Here is a 27054-nt window from a genome sequence, read left to right on the forward strand (position 1 = left end):
TCACATTTAACTATCATGAAATGAAATGCTATCATTCATCCATTCATCAGCAATTATGTAAATCCCAGCACCTACTATGATGGAGTAGTTAGGCTTGCCATTCCCGGGCCTTTCGTCCTACTGTCTAAGTAGTCCACCCTACTTAGACTGCTGGCTGGACTAGCTAGATGAGATCATCCAGCACATCCCCTGCTCATATTACTGCACATACACCATCATAAAAAAAAACAGAAAAGAAACAAACAGGCTAATCCCCTACGGCTGGTGGTCTTTATACAAAGAAAACACACCATTAGCAGCCGATTATGGCGAAACAGTAATAGCATTTAGAAGTAATGTTAATAATGGCAGTCATTGGTACCCAGACATCTGTTGACAGGGGGTGTCCCCGGCAAATCCTCATAACATTAAAATGAACAACATCTTAAAGTGCATTATGTAATTGTTTTAGATTTAAAGCATGCAGAATGTATACTTAAATTATTTCAGAAACATCGGCTTAAGAGTGTCACTATAAATCCCCAACTATCACCATTGCTCTCATGAACTGTAAATGAAATTTAAGAGTTATTTTGATACACTCATAACTGGTTGAGTCCAACCCTCAATACCTTAACACAATTCAGAAAAATCATAGACTTCAGCAGACCCATGATAAAAATGACACTTCACAGCCCTTAAATTATGGTGAACCGAGCTGCTGATATGAGACCCCCTCATACATACACAAAATTTAACCCACTATTGCAACTTAGTATAAAGCCCATGATCAAGACTATTGAAATCAAATGAAAACTGTAAAAAAGATACTACGCATAAAGTAACTTAACATTCATGGTTTTAGTTCTATCAACACCCCTGTACAGGAGAAATCAGATTTTCTTTACGGGAATCGTGTTTACCCCAAAATCGACAGATGAAACCCTAGATTAGGCAAATCAGGTGCTTCCACACTGATTCCCTAAATTACTACACACCAAACCCACAATCGGTGTAGAGCACGCATGTAAAATCAGGGATTTACATTGACAAGTTAAACCCTCATTTCTATCCGAGTTAGGGCTTCCCCTATAACCCCTCACATGGAAGATCCGAAACCCCAATTTCACCGATTTGGGGTTTTAGGTTTAGGGCTAATGTAAACCCCAAATCCTACCCTCAAACCCTCATACAAGATCGAACCCACGTTTGATCCGTCACCCATTTCCAAGAATAGCCGTACCTTTTTACGGTGATTTCCGGCGGCTGGTGGCTTCCGTCGTGAAGAGGTGCAGGCCGATGGTGTTTCCCCCCCTACAGCCGTGAAGGGAAATCCTCGCAAGAGCCTTGACGGGTGCGGAAGGTCGAAGCTCCTGCCGTGAAGGCTCCTTCCTCCACTGTGTGTGCACCAATCGTGAGAGAGAGAGGGAGGTCGAGTGGGAGAAAACAAAAACCTGAATGTAGGGCTTCCCCTCCTTTATAAAGTCGAGCTTCCCCCCCCCCCCCCTTTCCTCCTCCTTCCGAGAAAAGAGGGTACGTCTTGGTGATGGTAGTTCTTCCCCAATTATAGGGCAGGGAAGCATGTCTATTACCCCCACTCTTCAATTGTCGCATGTTCTTCATGCTCCTTCGTTTCCACAAAATTTACTATCCGTCAGTCGAATGACAAAAGATTTGAATTGTAGAGTGATTTTTTATCCTATGGGGTGCACCTTTCAGGACTTGCTGACGGGGAGAAAGATTGGTGGCGGCTATGAGGAAGGTGGTCTGTATTATCTACACCAACCAGAAGTTTCGGCCTATTCTGCTGATATATCATCCTAAGTCCTCTATTGTGGCATCATCGTTTGGGTCACCTTCTAGTGACCAAACTTCGTCGTGTCATTCCTCATATACCTCCCTCAGTTTCTTTTCAGTGTGAAACATGTCAATTGGGAAAACATTGTCGAAGCTCTTTCCCCTCTAGTCAGAGTCCGTCAAGTCAAGGATTGTTTGATCTTCTTCATGTCGATGTGTGAGGTCTAAGTAGGATTCTGAATAGGTCTCAGTGTCGTTATTATCTAGTTATTGTTGAGGACTTCTCAAGGTTATCGTGGGTGTTCCTGTTAAAAGATCGGTCTCAAGGTCCTGTCATTCTTAAATCTTTAATTGCCGAGATAAAAACTCAATTTGATGTATGTGTTAAAATTGTTCGCACTGATAATGCTCTTGAGTTCAAATCCAAAGACTTACTTCAATTCTATTCTGGTAATGGGATTCAACCTCAATTTACATGTCCCCATACCTCCCAGCAAAATGGGGTGGCTGAGAGGAAACATAGACAAATCCTTAATGTTGCTCGGTGCCTTATGATTCAATCCAATATGCCTGCTTCATACTGGGGCGATGCGGTTCTGGCAGCCGGTTTTCTGATAAATCGCATGCCGTCAAGCTCTGTAGAAGACCAGATCCCTATTCAAATTCTCCATCCAGAGGCTCCTCTCTTCCCTATCCCTCCTAAAGTTTTTTGGATGTGTGTGTTTTGTGCATAAGCTGGGTCCAGATCGAGATAAACTTGTTGCGTAGTCTATTAAATGTGTTTTCCTTGGGTATCCTAAGAACCAAAAAGGATATCGTTGCTACGACCCTATATCTCATAAAGAGTGTTAGTGCGGACGTTACCTTCTTTGAGTCTATTCCGTATTTTTCAAGTACTACTCCCAGACTATAGGAGAGCCTTGGTGATGTCCTTCCTCTGCCGATTCCTCCCTTTCCGTTAGAGTCGCTTCCTCCTCAGTCCTTGGTTCAAGTGTCGGGTGTGTCTCGCTTCTGAAACCCTCCCATAGTCTACACGCACAGAGTGCCTCCTATCTCCATGCCGCCATCACCTCCTCCTCAGGTAAGTATTTTTGAGCAAACTGTTGCCCTACATCTGATGTTGATCTTCCCATTGCTCTGCGCAAGGAAAAGAGACAGTGCACTCTTTACCCCATTACGCCATTTGTATCAGAAGCTAATCTTGGGGCATCTATGAAGAATTTTATTTCTGCTTTGTCTGCCTCGTCTGTTTCGCTTCATCACAGTCAAGCTCTAGTCGACTCCAACTGGATGCAGGCTATGCGTGATGAGATGGATGCCCTCTGGTCTCGTGGCACTTGGGACTTGGTTGATCCTCCCACAGATGCAGATATTTTAGGCTGCAAATGGGTATATAGCATTAAATATAACTTGGATGGGTCGATTGAACGGTACAAAGCCCGGTTGGTTGCAAAAGGCTACACTCAGACTTATGGGGTTGACTTTTTTGAAACTTTCTCCCCAGTTGCTCGTCTTGGCACTATTCGTCTTGTTCTTTCTGTTGTTGTGCACCATGGATGACCCTTGTTTCAGTTGGATGTCAAGAATGCCTTTTTGTATGGGGATTTGCATGAAACTTTCTACATGCAACAACCCCCAGGCTTCGAGGTTCAGGGGGAGTGTCAGAAGGTGTGCAAGTTGAAGAAGGCTATTTATGGCCTGAAGCAGAGTCTGCGGGCATGGTTTCACAAATTATTTGAGGTAATGTCGAACTTTGGATTTGTCAGGTCAGCTTCAGATCATTCCTTGTTTATCAAGAAAACCAGTACTGGAATTGTTGTTATGGTGGTATATGTCGATGACATCATATTAACAGGGAGCAGTGCCCAAGATATTTTTGCAACAAAAGATCACCTTCAGAAGCACTTTGTTACTAAAGATCTTGGTCACCTTCGATATTTTCTGGGTATCGAGGTTGCAAGAAACAGAGAGGGCTTAGTGTTGTCTCAAAGAAAGTATGTGTTGGACTTATTAAAAGAGACTGGAATGCTAGGAGCTAAGCTAGCTAATATTCCAATGGATCCCAAAACTCACATGTTCGATGAGAAGTCTGACTATGTGGATAGTGCCAGCTTTAGATCCTTGGTGGGTAAGTTGCTATATGTGACTGTTACTAGACCTGACATTTCATTAGCCGTGAGTAAAATCAGTCAGTTCATGGACAAACCTACAAAAGTTCACTGGGATGCAGCTATGATGGTTCTTCGGTATTTAAAGTCATCTCCTGGTAAAGGTCTGTTGTTTAAATGGAATCCATCTTTGGATGTGGTTGCTTACACTGACGCAGATTACGCAGGATCTGTCGATGATAGGAAGTCAACATCTGGATTTTGTGTGTTTGTAGGAGGAAATCTTGTTACCTGGAGGAGTAAGAAACAAACCGTTGTAGCCAGGTCGAGTGCCGAATCTGAATACCGAGCAATGGCCCAGACTGCAACTGAGATTATGTGGGTAAAATCAGTCTTGACCGAGCTTCAGGAGAAAGTATCCCGACCTATGTTGATGATGTGTGACAATAGGGCTGTTACATATATTGCCAACAACCCAGTGTTTCATGAAAGGACTAAACATATTGAAGTTGACTGTCACTATGTTCGAGACCTAGTTCAAGCTGGGTTTATCTGCACCGATCATGTATCTTTCGAAGATCAAGTAGCGGATGTTTTTACCAAAGCCTTGGCGAAACCAAATTTCTCAAAATGTTGTGACAAGCTGAGCATGATTGATATCTATGCTCCAGCTTGAGGGGGAGTGTTGAGATTAAGAAGTTTTAAGTTTTAAGTTTTAAGTTTATTTGATATTGTTGAGAATAGGTGGTTTCTAGTTAAGTCTTTTTATATTAGAGGCTATTTGAAATTATGTTTTCATAATGGGCTTAGATGTAATTATTTCTTTTAGCCTCTCTCTATTTAACATAGAGAGAATCCCTAATAAAAAGTTAACGTGTTTTCTTCTCTGTGCAGCCGTCTCCCTCTCACTCTCTCTTTTATCTTTCCCTTTATCTCTCTCTCTACCTAGGGTTTGGTGCTTCTATCAATATATATATATATATATATATATATATATATATATATATATGAGTGTTAGCCTAATGTTAACGACTACTTGGATGAGAGTTCAACTAGCCATTAGGCATAGTCTATGACTAACAACTGGCTGGTCATTTCAAATACGACCAAAAGTACGATAATTATTTGGTCATCCTAGGAATGATTAAGATAAGAATAAATATAAAATAAGAAAAATACCTAAACTAGCCTGAAAGTATAGTTTAAGTATATTTAAACCCTAAACCTAATAAGTATACATGAGTATACCTTGAATACAAAAAGTGATAAATACAAAGAAACTGTAATAACCGTAATTTTTCGCTAATTACTTTTGTTTATAAAATAAAATAATGCAAAATCTGAAAAATGGGCCTGGGATCCGTTTTTCAGATCCAGGATCCATAAAAGGGTATGTACTATGTACGTATAGTGTCATGTAAACCTATTAGAAAAAAATAATAATAAATAAATAATAATATTATTATTATATAAAAAAATAATAATAATAAACATAGGAAATATATATATATATATATATATATATATATATAACTCAAGGATCCACTGTTGGATCCATTCAGATCCAACTTGTGGATCCACATCGTATGAGTAAGGCGCGGACTCAACTAGAGGTTTGTTTTCGGGTCTTGGGTCCGAACCCGGGCCGTGCCCATAAAAAAAAAGGTTGTTGTTTAAGAAGCCGATAGAGGCTTGCCCGATAAATCGGGTGTTAGGGTTCTAATGAACCCTAACACAGCCGAGAACCCAAAGCGATGGGGAGAGGGGCGAAGCACAGTCGTCGTGGAGAGTTCCTCCCTTTTCGGGCATCCTCCTACAAGCGGGGGTCCTCGAATCCCTTCCTCCCACTCTCTCGGTCGACCTCGTTCTCCTTCTCTCCCTGTTCCTCTCCCTCTCAAACCCCTTCGCGGCGCCGGAGTAGCCGAGGCTGGTGGAAGCGACTTTCCTTTCGCTGTGGCATCCTCGATCTCGCCTGACACCCCGCCTCCTCCAGCGGCTCCATATCCACTGCCTCGCTTCCCGGTGACCATCGATCATCGACGACCTCCGTACACTCCCAATCGCCCCTTCACGGCAGAGGATCAGTGGCCGAAAAAATCCCCTTCTTGCAACGGCAGCAGCCCCCAAGTGTCAGTTTGAGGTACGGGTTCCCCTCTTGAATTTGAGTGAGAAAAAGGGTGCAAATTCGCTTTCCATGAAATATTTTAGTGGAATCCTTAGTGAGAGGCAGATTTGGGGGGCTTGAGGTGCTGGGAACCCCAAATCGACAGATTTGGGGATTTCGGATCGCCAATGTGGGGAGTTTCGGTTTGTTGAGCAGTAAAGGGGTATACTGCGTGTAACGACCCTAACTCATATCCCTTGAAAGTGCAGATTTTTTTTTTTTACAATCCATTGAGAAAATCTTCCCAGAAACGCGGGGCATTTACGGTTTCACTCCCAATTGGATAAAACAACCAACCACAATAGAGCTTACACTTATTATCCCAACGCATAGAACTCATTATTTATTATTCATGAAAGAAAGAGTATCTAACAATCATTGCAAAAGACATATCAGAGTTATTTTGATGACATAAAAGTAAATAAGGAAAAAGACTGAGCCACGTTGTCCCTCTGTGATCTATCCAGCAAAAGTGTGACACTCGTAGCTCTACTAGAAGCTAGTCGTTTCACTGGTCTCCTGCGGCTGCGAAAAAACCACAAATAGAGTGTGTCAGAAATCTGAAGAATTCTGCGTATGAATCCTTTTAATGAAATAAATGAGCATAAAGAACACAGATAAGATCCTATGCAATAGTTTAGAGGAATGCAATTATGACAATTACATAATTCAATTAAGCATTCATGTGACAGAGAACATTTGTTAAGCATGAAGGAACATTTAACAAATAACAGGGTCACAATTTAAGCAAGGCATTCAACATGCATTAGAAATTAAACATCACACATCCACCAACATGTAATAATTAAGGGAACAGGTAAAATATGCATGTTCTAATGCATAGCAAGATTCTGCATGATTTATGTGCAATGCATGAAAACTTTATTATCTTCTCTTAAAGTTTTTCTTTTCGTATGCATGCTCTATTAAATGCATAAATTTAAGTTCATCTTTTTAATTAGCATTTCTCACAGATATACCAAACGAGTAAAATTTTCTGAGGTTAAGTAGGGTTCCCAGGGTAACTTAGCATACAAGTTGTATTTTATTATTGGGTTTCAAACTTAACCCTCGATCGAATTACCTTCGGAACATTAGACCTCCACATTTAATGTCGGGACACCATAGACCCTCCACGCTCACTAGTGTTACTTTTTTGGTATACCAAAACAACAGTTGTGTTGAATACACAACTCCCAGGTAAAGTGGCGGACTCTCCCTAAAATCGTGGCTAGGAGAAAAAACCTCAATATCAGGTTCAGGGGTCAAAGTAAAACACACGGAGTTTTTGTATCTTCGTAGTCCCCCAAAACCGAATCTCTAAGATTCTAATTCTTCCGATGTAAGATCTCAGAACATATATTATACTGTTCTTATTCATTATCCTTTTTTTTTATTAAAAGTCAATTATTGAGTTTTGCAATTCAGCATGCAAAAGCAAAAGCAAAAGTAAAAGCTCGCATCTACCCCTGCGAGAACCATCACGGGACTCCTGCCCGTGGAAAGCATAGGACAGTGCAATACAATGCAATAAATGTGATTTTTGCGATGCATTTAAAAAGTAAATAAAGGAGCGTCCAGTGCTAGAGGCTCTCCAGGCCTGCGATGATTCACTTGAATCATCGATGCGCCATATGCAAAAATCATAACAATATGCAATATATGCAATGATACCAACATGTTTTCAAATGCATATTCGTTCGTACCAATTTAACAATGTGCATGAGTTACCACAGTCATATGCATTTGTTTACCATTTATGTGCAAGTGCTTTCATGTAATCACTTAACAATCATGCATTCATTCCTGATTCATAAGTACATGTGAACATTTATACAGGATTGAACAACTTTCACAATAGCATAATGTTTAGGCATGTCACATAAGTTCAAGCATGTGAAATCTTTCACTTTTAGCATGTAATGCATCCACATAGTAAATCTAAGAATCATCATGCTTATTACTTTCAAATTCCTGATTCAACAAACACAAGGTGTTAAATATACACATTTTTTTTTGAAGTAGGCTAATCGCCTTGCGGACCCGTCGGCTAGAGGTTCGGGCTCCACTATGCCATGTGCATGCTTTCATTTATTAAGCATGAGACACACTCCCACATAAGCACATATTGTAACATTCCACCTTTGAAGTTGTGTATACATGTGACAGCCGATTTGCATTTAAAACAAAAGCAAGCAGGGTGAGCCAAGTAGGCATGTGAAAAGTTTCAATGTCAGCATGCATAAAGATAAACCCCAACAAAATCTGAAAACTAGATCATATAACTGAACACACTTTTATTATATGTGCACTTGCTCAGTTAACATACATATAACTTTAGAATTCCAGGTTTAAGCCAACACTGAGTCTAAAAAAAATCTCTTTTAAACCTCTTATATATATATATATATATATATATATATATATATATATATATATATATATATATATATATATATATATATATATATATATATATATGAACATATCTTTTTTTTTTATGGACTCAACACCCAGCCGAACCAGGTCGGTTGGGTCTGTGTCCTGCTGAACAGGAACCAGCCCAGGCAAACCCAGTTTAATTAATCCACCAAAACTGATTTTTACAAGTCAATTAAGACTCAGAATTTTTTTCTTGTAAAACATAGCCAGGCAGGGTGACACACGGCCCAAACTGGGCCTGTGCACCGCCTATCACAGGCTTCCAAGGCCTGGCAGTCGGTCGAGCTCCACTAGGCTGGCTGCCAGCCAACCCAAGGATTTTTTTTTTTATCATGCCCAGCCAACACATGGCTGGGCTGACCCGAGTGACCAAGGCTTGACAGTCCAGCCAAACTCAGTTTGGCTGGGCTGCCAGCCGGCCCAAGGTAAAATATCTTATAAACACCCAGTCGGCTGTTTTATGACAGACTCTCCAACTATATGTCTAACAGCTAGTTGGCCATTTCAAATATGACCAAAAGTAAAACAATTATTTGATCATCCTAAGAATGACCAAAATAAGAATAAAATCTAAATTAAACCTAAAAGTATGCTTTATTTAAACCCTAAACCTAATAGGTATACATGAGTATAACTTGAATACAAAAAAACGATAAATACAAAGAAACAATACCCATAAGTACACTTGAGTATACTTGGGTGTATACCAAAAAAGTATAAGACATAAAAAATACATATTTCATAACAATGTCTACTAGGTTAATTCTAGTCCAACTCTTATTATTATGTAAGTTCTTGAGTAATACCGGTGGATGCATAATTTTAAGTTTTTACTGAGCTAGTTTTGCAGGTTGGTGATGCTAGTGGCATACAGTCTCCAGTTTCATTTGGTGGTTTTGGTAGCATTACTCGGAACCTTAACAGACTTGCAACAGGTATCATTTAGTAATATGTTTATTTCTATGCAAATGTTAATTAAGATCATAAAATAAGGTCAATTTAATAAGCTTGGGTTATTTTTGCTCCATATGTTCTGCATGCAATCATTGTTTTTATCATAATTTATTATTTTCCTAATAGCCACAAATTTGCTAATTTTCTTTTTGTATTTTTGTTGAAATTCGACATTAATAGGAACCTCATGGCAGAATCTCGTGCATAATCATGTATTGCATGTATAAAATCCAAAAAATAACTTTAGAGCCTCCATATGAGCATTAGTTGTTGAATTCATGAATTGAAAAACCCGATTCGTTGCATAAGTGATGTCTGGCCTGGTTATTATTAAATACTGAAGTGCTCCTGCTATGCTATGAAAATTTTCATGTTTAGCCAATAACTTATTAGAAGCCGTGTATTCTATACATAAGGGTATACTGATCATTTGAGTTATAAAATACCCCATTGTCTTATGTTATTGTGTACAAGGGTATTCTTGTAATATTTCCATATATTCTTAATATAATGAAAGGGACGACCCAAGAGAGAGGGTATTGCCCTATTCTTTCTCACTTTCTTTTTCTCTTTTCTACGAGTTCCAAGGTGATGTCTTCACATGGTATCCGAGCTGGACACAGTTAAGTCCTCATTGAGTCATGGCTGATCTTCCTCTTACATCAATATGATCTTCTTCTCCTCCTTTTATTTTCTATCTATTCCTTTCTTAGTTCTGCCTTCTTTTCTTTAATCTTTCTTTCTTTTACTTCTACTTTCTTTAAATCCCTCTTTATATCGTTATTTATTCTTCTTATTTTCTAGGATATTTATCATATCTGTCTATGTAATAGTTTAATAGATCTGATTTTTTGTTTTTCTTGCTTTTCCCTAGAGATCCCTTATTGCCCAAAAAATGAAAAGAAAATGGTGATGTATTTGTGAAAATATCTTCAAGAATATCAAGTTCAAAGATGACTTGATTAACCCATAAGATTCACAAAGAAAATAAGTGCACAAAGGCACAAGGAAACACTTGCAAAGGAGCACAAATGCATAAAAAAGTAATCTTTTATTGAGAAAAAGAGCACACAAAGCTTGGAAATTACATGGGGGAAGCCCCTTATTTATAGACCATAAGGGACCCAAGGAGGGGCTCCCATATAGACGTTGGAGGGGTCCAATGTCTATATGGTGGACCCCTCCAAACAATAGAAAAACAAAAAGAAAAAGAAAAAAAAGAAAAAAAGAAGAAAAAGAAAGAAGCATATTCAAGTGAATATGCATGTTATATGTGAAAAGACAATTTTACCCCTAGAAGGTATTATATATATATATATATATGAGATGCAATTTCCCCCTCAAACTTACAGTGTGATGACTGAAACTTTGCCAAGGAGAAAATTGAATCTAGGAGAACAAAGCGCCTTAGTAAAAAAGTCAGTCAGTTGATATTATGATGTTACATAAGTTAAATCTATAACTTTCTTCAAATATTCTTCTCTAACATAGTGGCAGTCTATCTTGATATGCTTCGTGCGCTCATGAAAAGTATAGTTCTTGGCAATATAGATTGCACTCTTGTTATCACAACACAACTTCGTAGGTCCTTGAACAAGAACCCCCATGTCTTCCAACAACTGGCGGATCCAAATAATCTTCATGGTTGGAGTTGTCATGGCTTGGTATTCGACTTCAGTAGATGACAAGGACACCTTTTGTTGCTTCTTGCATCTCCAAGAAATTAATGATTCACCTAAGAATACGCAAAAACCAGTGGTGGAGTGACAATTATTTGGGTCACCTTCCCAATCAGAGTCAGTATAAACAATTAAATTTAACTCAGAAGATGAAGATAGAAATACTTTCTTATTTAAGGATCCCTTTATATATATGATAATTCGGAGAATTGTACTCATATGAATTGATGTAGGAGCATGCTGGAATTGACTTGCAACATGAATGACATATGAAATATCAGGTCTAGTGATGCTAAGATAGATTAAAGATCCAACAAGTTGCCTGTAAGGAGTGGGATCTTTTAGGAGAACACCATCGTCAATTTTTAACTTTGTTCCTACATTTTCAGGGGTTTCACAAATTTTATCTTCTGTAATTCCTGACTTATCAATAATCTAAAATGCAAGTTTAGTTTGGGATAAGAAATAACCCATGTGAGAGTAGGCAACTTCTATTCCTAAAACAACAACAACAACTACGCCTTCATCCCAAAACAATTGGGGTCAGCGATATGAACCAAAAAGAAATTCATTTAGGGTCTTCCACATGAATCCTTTTCCTCTAATCATTTCTATCCAACGCCATGTCCTCGGTGAGGTTCAAAGCATTCATATCCTTTCCTATCATCTCCATCCAAGTCTTCCTAGGCCTACCCCGACCTCTTTTAACTAATATATTTTCCCATTTCTCCAACCTTCTAACTGGAGCATCATTAGGCCTTCGCCGAATATGTCCAAACCACCGTAAACGATTTTCTCGCATCTTATTTTCAATGGGTGCAACACCTACCTTCTTACGTATCTCTTCGTTCCGAATCTTATCTTTTATTGTATTTCCACACATCCATCTAAGCATCCTATAAAACTTTCCTTTCAATCGCACAGCACTCCAGTAGCACTTTTCCATTTCATCCACCCAACCTTTATCCTATGATTTACATCTCCATCAACTTCTATTCCTAAAAGTATGTCAAAAATCCTAAGTCTGACATTTCAAAATTTTCTTTTAGTATAGACTTTATACTATTAATCCCTTTAGAATCGTCACTTTTAATTCGCATATCATCAACATATAATAATAAAGTCACGATTTTTGCATTGGATTTCTTGACAAACAAAGCAATGTCAGTATAACATGAAGTAAAACCATTTTCTATCATTAAGTTATTAAACTGATCATACCAAGCCTTGGGAGCTTGTTTCAACCATAAAGAGCTTTCCATAGGCGAAAAACTTTACTTTTAAGAACTTTCATACTTGGAAGAGCATCCATATAAACTTCTTCATTTAGGTCACCATTTAACACGACATTTTTAACATCCATTTGATTTATGTTCTATTTTTTAATTGAGACAATAATAATAAGACACCTAACAATAACCATACACGCAACGGGAGCAAAAGTTTCATCGTAGTATATTCTATATTCTTGACTATACCCTTTAGCAACTCGACAGACTTTATACCTTTCAAGTGACCCATCATTCTTGGTTTTGACCTTAAAAACCCATCTACATCCTATTGCCTTCTTTCCACTAGGTAGTTCTTGAAATTCTCAAGTTTTGTCCTTTCTAAGAGCTTTAAGTTCATTATCCATGGCTTCCCTCCATTCTACAATTTTTTTTGGCTTTTTCAAAGTTTTTAGGTTCTACATATGAATGAATGACACTAAGGCATGCTATATATTTAGGTGAAAATGATTCATAGGATATGAATCTAGAAGGAATTCTTCTACCTCTTTTGGTTCTACGATGATTTAGATTATTTGTGGAGGTTGGTTCACTAGTTTCACTATATTTCTCAATTTCACTTCTAAAAGTGTTTCTATCTCCATGTGTAAAGGTGATAGGATCACTAATTGTTCTCACTTCGGTAGGTTGATCAAGAGATTGATAAGGAGAGTTGTTATCTATATTTTCATTATCACTAAGATCATTATATAAGAGTTCATCATCACTAGACACATCATCATTTCTAGATAACAACTCAAATAAAAAAGAGTAATCCACATTATCTCTACGAGGTTTACATTCTTCAAAACCACTAATATTTTCTAAAAAGGTTACATTCCTAGAAACATATAATTTATTCTTTTTAATATCATAGCATCTAAAACCTTTTTGTGTTTCGAAATATCCAAGAAATGCACAAGATATGACTTTTGGTGAGAGTTTATCATTTTTGAAGAACAAAACATTTGCATCCAAAGACTCTCAACCTATTATAGTCTGATTGTTTTTTATATAAAATTTCAAAAGGTGAGATCTTATTTAAATTTTTTTAAGAAAGACGATTTATAAGATAAACGGATGCAAGAGCTGCCTCGGCTCAAAATCCTTTAGGAATATTTTGAGAAATAAGCAAAGTTTTAGTGGTTTCAATAATATGTCTATGTTTTCTTTCGGGTATACCATTTTGTTGAGGTGTTTTGGGACAAGATTTTTTATGAACAATTTCATTGTTTTCAAGATAATTTTTAAATTCATTTGAAAGATATTCACCTCTGGAATCGGTTCTAAGAATTTTTAAGTTACCATTAAATTGATTTTTAATCAACATATGATGTCTTAAATGATGCAAAAACCTCATGCTTATGTTTAAGAAAATATATCCAACAATATCTAGAATAATCAACAAAAATAACGTAATACGCAAATTCTCCTTTAGATACGACGGGTGTCGGTCCCCATACATCCGAATGTACAAGTTCAAATGGTTTGGTTGTAAACATAGAGCTTCGTTCAAAAGGCAAACTTCTCATTTTTCCAAGAATACAATCATTACAAGTGAAGTCACTTTTACAAAGATCTTTAACAAAATGTAAATAGGAAAGCTTGATGACATTAGGATGCCCAAGTCTTTTATGCCAAACATTTATATCTTTATGTTGGGCAATATTACAAAAAGAATATTTGGGAATTTGTAGAAACTCCATTTAGTATAGATCTCTTTTTTTAGAGCCTTCCCCAATCAACATCCCGGACCAGTGATCCTGTACCCAACATTTATTTGATGAGAACTTAACATCACATCCATGGTTCAAGAGTTGAGAGACTGAAAGCAAATTTAAATTTAATTTTGGTATAAATCTTGTTTTTCAAAGTTTCCAACTTCTTTGATTTCAAGAGAAGCGTCATTTGCGGTTGAAACAAAAGAAGGTAAAATATTTTTTGTTTATTCGAAAAGTGAAAAAATATTTGGAGTCATATGAAAGGAGGCGCCTGAATATAAAAGCCAAGGAATCTTACTGGAGGGAGAGGAAGTTGATATGGCGGCACCGGAAATGGATACTTTGAAGGGGGGTTGAAGAGCCTCCATGACTTGACTTAATGATAATGGCTTAAACTGATCTTTGCTAGTTAAATTTTAATAGAATAAACTATTTTTGCATGTACGTTTATTGAATGATGTTTATGCGATTCTTCTGAACCTGTATTGAGATGTTTACGAGGGGTCAGGATCGGATCCTTTGGACTGTTTGGGTTTAGGTTTTTGGACTAAACCCAACGGTCTGATCTGAACCCATATTGCACGAGGAATTGGGACTGAACCACCACAGGAAAACTGAGTTGTCCATTTTCCTTGGTGGGTTCGGTTTGGACCACCACGGGAAATCGAACGGTTCAATTTTCCTTGGTGGGTATGGTCTGAGTCCTAGACCAGTCCAAACCCAATCCACATTGGGTTTGGGCTGACTCATAACAAAAATCGGGTCAACCGATTCTTCTCTTTTTTTGAAGATATAGACGGATCAAAATAAGAAAAAAAAGAGAATAAATAAATAAGTAATAACGATGCCCTGTTTAGCCATGCATGTGAAATTATCTTCCTCGAGTATGGTTAAATAAAAATTGAATCTGAGTTTTTCTTTTGATTAAATTAGAACTGGTTTTGTGGTTTAGTAAAATCTGATCGTCTTTATTTAGATAGTCTAAACTGATTTTATGATCTAATAACATTTGAATTGAGAGTTTATAAGAAAGAAAAATCCGAGTCTTATTTGACTTGTAAAAAATCAGTGTTACCGGATTAATTAAATCAGGTTTAGATTTAAATGTACATGAGTCTTTCTTAGTTTACTAAATTTGGAATTTTTAAAGAAATAAAACTGTGTTTTGTTTTGCTGACAAATCCAAATCTGTTTTTGCTTGAATTTAATCAACTAAGCTGCAAATTTTGTGTTCAAAATCTGGTTTTGGAATTTGATTAGAAATCTGAATTCATTTAGTTTGACTAAATCTAAGTTCCATTTGGATATGTAAATCTGATTTGTTTTGGTTATTGAGTTAAATATGAATTTAATTGAAGCAAAAAGCTGAATCTGGTTGGTTATAAAAGATTGGTTTTTAGTCAAGTTAGTAATTGGATTTTCGGTTGGCATTATAAATCTGATTTTGGTTACGATGTGCATGTGATTTTAGCCATAAATATGCATTGGTGTTATGTCTCAGGTGAATGTACCGTGAATACGAATTGGTATTCTTCTATTTGTGTGTGATTGTTGTCTACTTAAATTTTGCAATGTCATTTAAATATATTAATTGTGTAGTTGTTATGTATGAATCACTAGTGGGCCTTTGGATGACAAATGCTTATGTTGTTATCGAAATGACAAGTGTTGTGTCACATGCTCGGAAGCAAAGGCCCCCGCGATGTAGCTTCGGGTAATCGCAAATACTGAAAGCAGGCCCTTTTAGCGCATAAGCAATGCACAACACACGCGTACGAGCGGAAGCAAGAGTGTAACGCCCCAAAATTTTAACTTGTAAATTTTGAAAACATTTAGAGAAAACCTTTCAAATTTCGGGGTTTGGTTTTAAAGACTTCAGCGGAAGCAATTTCGTTTTAGAAAGGAAGACAAGTTGACAATTCTGGGCACGTTAGCTTACAAACCAACCTTATCCACAAAGAATAGCCAGGATGCCAGTAGAAAGAGAGTGATCTTGAGCCATGTTGCATCGCGTTATCGGCCGTTTGTAAAGTCCTACTTGTCACCTGCCCATGAAATGGGTCAGTTTCATAACAAACCGATAGGTGAACAAATAGATAATGAAAAATAAATAAAGTAGAATATTCATAAGATAAACAATTTATTTCATTAAAGGCAGTAATCAACGTGTAATTGAAATGCGAGAAAGTAAATCTACTCTAGTATAAGCAATTTATTTCACATGCAAAGTACAACTAATCTGAAGGAAAGATACAACACATGATGTAAGTAACGTTATATGCAGTTAACTAGCACGAGTAGCTAATTATTTCAAGTAAAGAACTATGTAAGCAGTTTGATTGACGAGTGTAATGCCACAACAGGCATAGACAGTTCAACAAATAGTGAGAACATGTTATTTTATGTTTCGATATTAGCTGGCATGCAGGCACGCATAAGGCACGAATCGTAGAAACAATTGAGACTAGTTCAGGTGTAACGACCCCAACTCATACCTTTAAAAAATGCAATTTTTTTTTCTAAGAGTTGCGGAAAACTTCCCAGAGACCTGGGGTCCCTACAGTTCCAATTTCAGTTGGATAACCACACACCACAAACAAACTTACATATATCATTCATAACCACCCAACTAAACTCTTTTATTAATGAATCAATAAGAGTCTCATACTCAATATCAAAAGTGAAATAACAACTTGCATGAAATAAGAACTAAAAGAAAACAAAAGTAGAGCACTATGTCCGTAAGTGAAGTCGTCTGAAGTAAATGTGACCCTCGTATCCCCTCAGAAGCGAGTCGATTTCACTTATCACCTGTGTCTGGGAAAAACCAATAAAATGAGGGGGTCAGAAATCTGAAGAATTCTGCATACAGGTTTTCCTAATGAATCAAATAAGAAAAAGAGCATAAATAAGATCCATATAATATTTTGAGGAATACGGTTATAATCAAATCATAAGACAATTAACCATTCATGTAGAATTAAACATTAAACATGAGGGAACACGAAGTAAGTAACATTGATCACAATTTAAATCAACAAGGCAATTAAATGCAAAAGAAATCAACACCATGCAATGATCAACATATAACAACCAAGTGAACAGGTAAACATGCATGAACTAATGCATAGCAAGAATATGAATGATTTATGTGCAATGCATGAACCATTTTATTATCTTTCATTTAAGTTCCCCTCTTTCCATATGCATGTCCTATTAAATGCACACAACTTTAAATTCCTCTTTTTAATTTACCATTGGCCGCGGATACATCAAACGGGTACAGTCTCCGAGGTCAAGTAGGGTTCCCGGGGTAACTTAACACACAATTTGTATTTTATTATCGGGTTCCACACTTAGCCCTCGACCGATATCAGGAAACAACACCATCCATCAGAACCTTGGAAAACAGCATCCACAGTCGGGGACACCATGAAAAACATCCACTGGCGCCACTTTATTGGTATACCAAACAACAACAGCTGTGTCAAAACACACCACCCCTAGGAAAAGTGGCGGACTCTCCCTAAAACCGTGGCAAGGAGAAGAACCTCAATATCGGGTTCAGGGACAACAACACGCACACGGAGTTTTTGTATCCTCACGGTTTCCCCCAAACCGCAACATCCAAGATTCCCACGCTAAAGCAGGGACATCAAGGAGAAAAATGAATTACATTGTTCTTTATTTTCTTTTATCTTGTTATTAATTCATCTCTTTTATATTTGCAAATCAACATGTAAAAATTTTAATAACATAAGCTTGCAAAACAGCATGCCAAGCTCTTCACGGGACTACCGCCCGTGACAACAAAGAACAGTGCGGTAAAACAATAATATCACATTTGATTTGTTGCAATGCATCAAAATAACTAAAACAGAGAACAACCGGTTCTCGAGGCTCACCCAGCCCCTGATGATCCAATTTGATCATCACTGCATTCATAAGCAAAAATCATAAAGAGTATGCCACTTATGCATTCTTTTTACATGTTTTTTTTTCAATGCGCATTCGTGTATGCAAACTTTCGAGATGTGTGTGAGACAATAAACTCATAAGCATATGCACGAGTTCACATATATCCAGGTTAATTGCATGCTTCTATTTACGAATCATGTCACTGACTACATGCAAGGCATGATGGTTTCTGGTCTTTACATACATAAAAAACGACTACGCATTACTACCATGAACATGCATGTTATAAACAGCCTGGACATGTGTGCAGTGTCATTCTCTGGCACGAATCAAACCAAGTGTAAACCCATCAACCCATACAAACACTCATGCCATTATGATCATGTAATAGCATATCAATTTCATTATCTTCATGCACATGAAAATTCAATTATGCAATACCAGTTCGGGTAACCCATTACATACTAAATGCAAGCATGTGCAAATTTCATTTTGTTGCATGCATAAAGATATTTCAACCAAACTTAACGAAATCCGGAAATTTAATCCCATGACAATACACATGCCAGTTTTGTGATCAAAATTGTGTTTATCAAAGATGGCATTTCTTGAGATTCTGATACGTCGGTTGACGAGATCATAATAACATCTATATCCTTTGTAGTCTTCATCATATCCTACAAATCTACACTTTTGAGCTTTATCCTGAAACTTGTTTCTTAGGGACCGATCAATATGCACATAACAAACACATCCAAAAGTACGCAAATCATGATAACCAGGATGAGCTCAAAAAGACAGTAATAGAGAGACTTGTTTTCTAGAACAATCATAGGCAATCTATTTATCACATGTATAGCAGAATGAAAAGATTTTATCCACAGATTAATGGGAAGATTGCTATCATGGAGCATACTCATGGCACTTTCAACGATATGCATGTGTTTTCGTTCAACAATTTCATTTTGTTGAGGGGTGTGTGGGCAGGATACCCTTCTTCCTATCCCATTATTTTGAAGAAAAGAAATAAAGTCACTAGATGAGAACTCCCCACCTCCATCACATTGGAAGAATTGGATGGACTCGGAGAATTGATTTTTAACTAAGGAAAGAAAGTTTTGGAACAAAAGGAAAACTTCCGACTTATTTTTTATGAAATATATTCAGGTGTATCTAGAGTAGCTATCAATAAAGATTAGGTAGTATCTGCTCCCAGATCTAGAGGCAGCTGGGGCAGGTCCCCATACATCAGAACATATTACCTTAAAAAGCTTTGAAGCTTTCTTATTAATAGAATGGAAAGGCAATACATGACTTTTCCATAAAAGACAACTGGAACACTTCTGACTTTTCTCATCCACATTGAGATTTTCTTTTGGAATGAGATTATTAGAAACAAATTTTTCAATAAAATGACTACCACAATGTCCTAATCGACTATGCCATAAGGGAGGCTTATTACATTCAGAAATACTAAAAACATTTGCTGAAGAGAAGGAACACAACTCTAATGAAGGCTTCAAATCCAAATGAATAGGGTGGACAGGATGACATGGGGCTTCTTCAAAGACATACATATCGCCTCGTCTCTTTCCTTCAGCGAATGTTTCCCTCGTGCGAAGGTTCTTGACCTGCACAGAGAAGGGAGTGAATTCGACTGAAGCATGATTATCATCAACAAGCTTAGAAACAGAGACAATATTTTTCTTGATATTTGGAGCATGAAAGACATCAGTAAGTTCAAGAGTAGAATATGACATGGGAATGACAGATTTTCCAACATGAGAAACAGGATGATAGGATCTATCTCCAGTGACAATTTTACTTTTGCCAAAATAAGGGATAGGTTTAGAAAGTTTACCTGCATCACCAGTCACGTGAGTTGCCGCCCCTGAATCAACGAACCATGTGCCTTGATCATTTTGCTTTAATTTCAATTTTGACAGGGTAGATATTAACAGATCTCTAATCTCTCCATTGTCTCTGATATTAGTGGGCTTTCTTTTTTGTTGTCTGTGGAGTCTTTCCTTTATTTTCAGGGTTGTGCCAACAATTTGCCTTGATATGCCCCCTTTTATTACAAAGGAAGCAAGTGGGGATTGGCCTTTGTCTCTGACGTGTGAGTCAAGATATTTTCAATGGGAAGCAATCCACATCCTCCGTGTCCATTTCGCCTTTGTCCCCCTCGCGCTCGACCATAAGTCACTCTTATGGCAAAAACTTCTTGGGAATTTGCATAAGCATGTATTTCTTCAGAAAATCCCTTCAAAGTCATTTCATACTGAATCAATTTAGCTCGCAACTCATCAAAAGTAGGAAGAGTAGGTAGACACAATAGTGAAGTGACGATCATATTGTAGTCGGGTCCCAATCCACTGAGAGTTTGTTGCACCATATCACTGTCACTCACGGCACATCCTGTGATTGCAAGTTGATCTGTGATAGTCTTCATCTTGTTGAGATATTCCATGATGGTCATGGAATCTTTTCTCAGCTGCTGAAATTCCCTCTTGATAAAAACCATCATCGTCTGTGAAACTTGTGAATACGTCTAGACCAACTTCTCCCAAAGTTACAGGGCTGTACAGTTGTCGGGGATTGCAACAAGACCTCTTGAATGTAGAAGTGATGTATGCAACTACTAATTGATCTTTCCTTTCCCAGGTGGGATATTCTGCATTTTTGACTTACACAATTAAACTCGCCTCTTTATCATCTTTCTCTTCTCTCGTAACAAATTCTGGCAGGACTGGAGTGGTTCCATCCAGGTGACCTAAGAGACCTTGGCTCCTTATAAAATGTATGATTTGTCTCTTCCAAATTAAGAAGTTTGAGGTGGTTAACTTTTCGGAAACAAGTTGATTGAGGAAACTTGAAGAGAGACTCGATTGAGAAGAGTGAGAATCCATGGAGGAAGAGGAATTGAACAAGGATATTCGAGTGTTCACGGAGTGCCCAGTTTGCTGCCAAAAAAATTAGCTCGTCGCACCTTTTTTTTTTTTGGCTGAGCAACCTTCGAGGAACTAGCGATTAGAGACTGTTAGATTCAAAAGAGAATCAGATCTGAATTTTTCCTTCCTTCCCTCCTTTTTTTTTTATAAAACTGAGATTGACGCAATAGGAATTGAAAACTGAGATTCCTCACACGTTGAACAAAAGTTGAAAACTAATTGTGTTTTCAGATCTGGACAAAAACAGATGAAGATAACATTGTCAAACAATTGTTAATTGAGTACCAGTTGTGACAACGAGAAGAAAATATGCCAAAAAGACGAGACACTTGGTAGAAATGAAAGCAAATTAAAAAGATGTTAAATATCAGATCTGAACAGCAAAGGTTTAATTCCAGCCCATATGGCAGAAGGATGTGCAGGGGAGAAATATTCCAGATCTGATGCAAAAGCAATTAGATCTGAATATGCTAGACGAATAAGAAAATGGGTGAACCTTAGGGTTTCACGCGACACAGTAGATTCACGTGAGACAAGATTTTTTTGAGATTCACGATTCAGGTATTCACGCGAAACAGTAGATTCACGTGAGACAAGATTTTTTTGAGATTCACGATTCAGGTATTCACGCGAAACAGTAGATTCACGTGAGACGAGTTTTTTTTTTAGATTCACGATTCACGTGATGACTTAGAGATTCACGTGAGATGTGAATCCTTCAGGAAAGAAACGAGAAGAGAGATGAAGAGAGATGGAGAAAATCGAAAGTGAAGAAAATGAGAGAAATGGAGAGATCTCAAACCTTGGTCGCACCTTTGGAAACCCCCTTCAAGCCCTAAGTGGATCTAAGCTCTGATATCATCTTAGAATCTCCTCTTCAGCCTGCGTTGAGAGAAATGGAAAGGAATAGAAGAGGAAGAGGCCGCGGCTGTCACGATTTCAACAATGAAATCGTGACCTAAGGACTGTATTAATATTTGAGTGTACATTGTGGGTTCGGGTCTGGTATAATATGCAGACCCGGAATAAAAGAAAAAATACAAAGCTATACATGAATGGACTCGGGTCTGGTATAAGATCCAGACCCGAAACACACACACTTTTTTCACTACCCGATTTAGCCATTAGACCCTATTTTTTCTATACCTCCCAAACCACTGAGATGTACCGTTACATAAATCCTGGGGTTGCAGGTAGCGACCACAACAACTACGATGGGATATACATCACTATCATTCTTGTTTATGTTGATGACATAATGGTCACATGGAGCAATTATTTGTACACTACTATGGGATACACATCACTATCATTCTTGGTGTAGAGGTGGATCAAAATGAGAATGCTCTTGTTTTGACACAACATAAATATGCAATTAACTTGCTCACTCATTTTGGTAAGATTGACTTCAAACCTGCCCAGACTCTTTGTAGCTATGAATATTAAGCTAACAAATAACTAGCAAGGAGATGAATTATTTAAGAATGTGGAAAGTTTTAGAAGTTTGGTTAGAGTGATACAATATTTAACCTTCACTAAACCAGATTTGGTTTATGTTGTAAATCAAGTTTCATAGTTTATGCACTCTCCTCGAAAAAGTCATGTGGAAGCCATGAAACCTATGTCACTGTAAAAGTATCTCCACCAAGATACTAAGATCAAGACCTTAATATTCTTGATAATAAACCCACCACGAATGCACAATAAGAACACTTAAGAACACTTGTGCACAAAGGCACAACTCACAAATAACCCACAAATGCACAAAGGCATAAAAACAATGGAATCAATTTATTAAACACTTGGGCTTTGACTCAAAGCCATGAAGAAATACAAAGGGGAGAGCCCCTATTTATAACCACAAAAAGGAGCCTTGGAGGGGCTCCACTCATAGACGTTGGAGCCCCTCCAACGGTCACAAATGTGACCGTTGGAGGGGCCCAACATCTATTTGAGTGGGGCCCCCAAGGAACCTTTTGGTACTAGAATTAAAAGAAATAAAAAATAAAAAGAAAAAGAAAAATAAACTAAATTACAATCACATTCATAAATTGAATGTGCGTAAAACAGGGGAAAAGACTAAACTACCCCTACGGCTTAAACAAAGTAGAATTTATATATTTTATATATATAATAAGTAGATACATATACATATATATTAATATATGTATATGTATTACCTTATATATATAAATTACATTAAATGATTAGGTACATATTTTAACACCCCCCCTCAAACTTAGGGCAGGATGACCGAGAGTTTGCTAAGAAGAAAGTTGAAGCGCGGTGCACACAAGGCTTTAGTGAAGAAGTCCGTCAATTGATATTCGGACGTGACATATGGAAGATCTGTAAGAACCACAAATTTTACACAAAAAAAACTTAAGAATTATGTGGATTTGGGCCTAGGATCCGTTATTGGACCCAAAAGAAAATTTCGGATATTAAAATATTTTAGTAATATTATATAATTAAATATTTAAAGAAATTAAATACTTCAAATACTCGGTTCAGACCCAAGTGGATCCAACCTTTGGGTCCACTGCTGTTTAAGCTACCCGGACCCAAATCAAATTTGGGTCCAGCATTTCGGGTCGTGGTTCGGACCCGGACCCGATCCACCCCCCCTGTTAAAATTTAAGAGGGGTTAATAAAGGGGGGGCAACCCGATATGGGTTGCCCGATAAAAAGTTTTGAGAGGGGAAAACCCTCTCCCCTGAGTTATCGGGTGTTAGGGTTCAGCCGAACCCTAACACATAAGGAGATGCGAGTTGGGGGAGCGCACCGCAGCCGCCGGGAGGAGGAGGAGCTCCTTCCTTTTCGGGAGACCACCCACCTACAATAGGGGGACCCCGAACCTCTCTTTCTCTCTCTCACTCTCTTCTACCTCTCTAAACTTCGAATCAACCTCCGATCTCGAGCTGCAGCTCGAGGCCTTGCAGTGAGGAGCCAACCTCGCCGGTGGTGGTGCTGTCCAGGCCGACCGACCCTCTTGTGGATGCCGCAACAACCTCGCCGGATAATGGTAGGTTACTGTTTTTTTTATTCTGTGTAGGTAGCTCGCGTGCTCGGGGTATGAGTGAGTGGGGGAAAAGAACATCCCCAAATCACGAGTGGTGTGGTGACAGTTGGGGATTTCTACAAACGCAATGTCCATGAGTAGATCTCCCTGATTGTTTCTTGGGAGTTTGGGGTCAAGTATGAAGGGTTGTCCGATTATCCCCAAATCAACTAATTTGGGGGATCTCGGTTGTTGAGAGAAAAAAAAATATTTTAAATAAATAAAAAAATAGAACCCCAAATCTAAACTAGGAATCTGGGGTTTATCTTCCCAGATCGTTATATTGTATAAAGTTATGGAACCTGTATTCAGTGTTATGCAAATAGTTTTTTTTATTGTATGATGTAACTTCGATTATGCTAAAAAGTAAAAAGAAAAAAATTATGGAAATCCTTGTTACATGATTATTCTTTGAACTAAATTATGGTCGGCATACGTGTAACCTGTCGAAATGGGGCAGAATGGGTTATAATAGGGAAAAGTTGTAAATTAATCCCCTAGTATGATTCAGTCTGGAGTTGGGTAAGAGAAATTAAGTTTTGCTTTTCTCACAAAAGAAAATATACATAAAGAGGTTAGCCACGCCCTTGGTATGATAATTTTGAATGTTCATTTGTATCCTATTAAATTGTTACAAGTTCTTTTGGTTATGTGTAACTGGATTAACAAGTAGGAAGTTTTAGGTTTTTTTACATCAGTATATGACCTGTAATATGCAGCCTCTATGAGCTGTCTATGTTAGAGGAATGGGGATCATGAGGGTTGGTGTACTATGTTCTGGAAAATTTTCAGTAACAGAAATGATGCATTCGGGTAGACTGACACACAGTCTGTACACGTATGACCATGCTTGAATACCGTAAGGATCTGGACATTTGTTCTCATATGATTAATCAATGGAAATGCATGTTTAAATCCTGTGTTTTTAGTTTGAATTACTTATGATAAACCCAGGTGCTGCCCATGTTTGAGTCTTGTATATGTCCAGTAGTTGTTCTTTTGTTTTTGTTGGTTCTGCATATTACAACATGTTGTTTAATACTTAATAATCCTGTAAAATGCAGTAGAATGGCTGAAACCATTGTTGGATGTATCTGCGGTATGAGGGCTGAACTGAAAAAAATAGGGGTGTTTAGTTCATGCGGCTAAATAAATTCTTGGTTCTTTCCTTTATTTTCTGTGTAACACACCGTACTGTACTTCACTTAGTTAATCTGTGGGATATAGTAGAATGGCTGAGTGATTCATATTGGATTTTTATTTTTGAATTCCTGTGTTATATAACTGAAATAGGTAGAATAAGTTACATGCTCTGTTATTTTCGGCATGTATTGTGATGCACATCAAAAGGATTTGTTTTGGTATATTGGCTGTAGACACTGCATATGTTAGTTTCGACAATTGTAATTAGTTCGAGATCTTTAGGAGATGCCTATTTTCCCTTTGACATGTTGTAAATGGTATGCATAGAAATCTCACGTTCCTATTAAGGAACTATCAATAGTGGGTTTGTGAATGTGCAAATTATCATTTTAGTAAATTTTATCACCATGGATCCTTATAAAGGGCCGAGCTAAGTTAATGACGATTCCAGTCAAAGAGAGTTGTAACCACTCTTTTAGTTTAAGAAAACCATGGTAGTGATTGATAAATAAGAATAAATTTTCATCTATGTGTGGTTGTTATGGTTTAAGGCTGGCCTGTGAATCACCAGGTACTAGAAGGCTTTACCTTGGTACTCAAGTTAAAAAGGGTTAATAACCACATAAATTTTAACATCCATGCTTGACTGGTTTAGAGGCACCAGAGCACTTTGGGTGGGTTATGCAATAAATATAACAAAGGATTGTGATGGTTTTATACCCGGGTAAATAAACTAAGGATGGGAATTCTACTGCCGTGGTAGTAGAAGGAAGTTGGGGAAATGCCCTGTACTTCGGGAAATAAATTTAAATAAAAAGAGTAACCCACTCAGTTTCAGGCTTACCTTGGAGAGGGTAGGTGGTACAAAACTCTGGGGACATGTGTTTAGTTTTGAGCGTAAAGCGACTCGTTGGTCCCAGTCCTCAGAGTCGGGGGACCCGGACTACCAATTGTGTCCTAGGCGGTAGTTCCATGTTCTTCTGCAGAAGTTCGGGATGCATCCTGTTTTGGTTTTGGCCTTTGGGAGTTTCTCTCGGTCACTGGCCGCTCCCTTGGGATTTCAGTCACAGTTAGAATGTTCGGGTAAATAATACAACCCTGAATAATATACCCCCGGAAATTCTCTTCTGTGATGGTTGCCTTGGCCCGTGTGTACCCGCGGGATAAGAAAAGATAAACATTAATTAGAACAGTTAGGTATCACTATGTTGGAGTCATTAAAGAGATATTTGCATACTCTTTCATCATGCTTTATACTCGGTATTTATGATGAAGCGACATCCTAAACTGTGCATAGATTAGTTAATTGAATTCATATTAAGGATGTTATGTTGATGTTATTCATGTTAGTGTAAGTTCTGCTTTAATTGCTTAATACCTTACCTGCTTAATTGTTGTAGTCGCATAAACTGTTTCTTTGTGCTTAAGTATAACTGTTACATAATCTACCTTTCTATTTAGACATATGTCTGTTATTGCTGTTGCTTCGAATTCCTTAGGTGTTTATGTTTAGACTGAAATTTAAATACGACACCCACATCACACACCTGACACATGATCTACTTGCAAGAATAATTACAGTTTTCCTACTTAGACGTGGTAGTCTAATTCCTATAATTTCTATTAATTTCAGGATAAGAGTAGTTCTATGAGCGATGCGGGATGAGGCGCTGACCGAGACTTGATCCATTTGTTCCCTGGCGGTTCTGCTTACTTTCAGATTGAGATTTTTGTTTTGAGACTAAATGTGAAAACTCTGATGTTGGATTTTATTATTATTGAAGTGGAAATAAATGGTGTGGTTTGCTTTTACCTTCCTGTATCGTTCTGAAATGCTTAACCCGGGAATTATTAGTTATTTCCGCTTGG

The 27054-nt window shown here is 37.7% G+C and overlaps 1 protein-coding gene across 1 annotated transcript in view; it reads left to right on the forward strand.

Annotated features, from left to right (window-relative positions):
* The window catches only part of LOC149818708 (Lycopene beta/epsilon cyclase protein), a 220272-nt gene that overhangs the window by 149540 nt on the left and 43678 nt on the right, over positions 1-27054 (forward strand). The window contains exon 12 of the mRNA XM_089985863.1: positions 9341-9425. Within this exon, the coding sequence (XP_089841989.1) occupies positions 9341-9425 (85 nt within the window). The remainder of the gene's footprint in view (positions 1-9340; positions 9426-27054) is intronic.

This window comes from Nuphar pumila, chromosome 13 (assembly GCF_984573655.1).
Source record: "Nuphar pumila chromosome 13, dmNupPumi1.hap1.1, whole genome shotgun sequence".
Taxonomy (NCBI): Eukaryota; Viridiplantae; Streptophyta; class Magnoliopsida; order Nymphaeales; family Nymphaeaceae; genus Nuphar; species Nuphar pumila.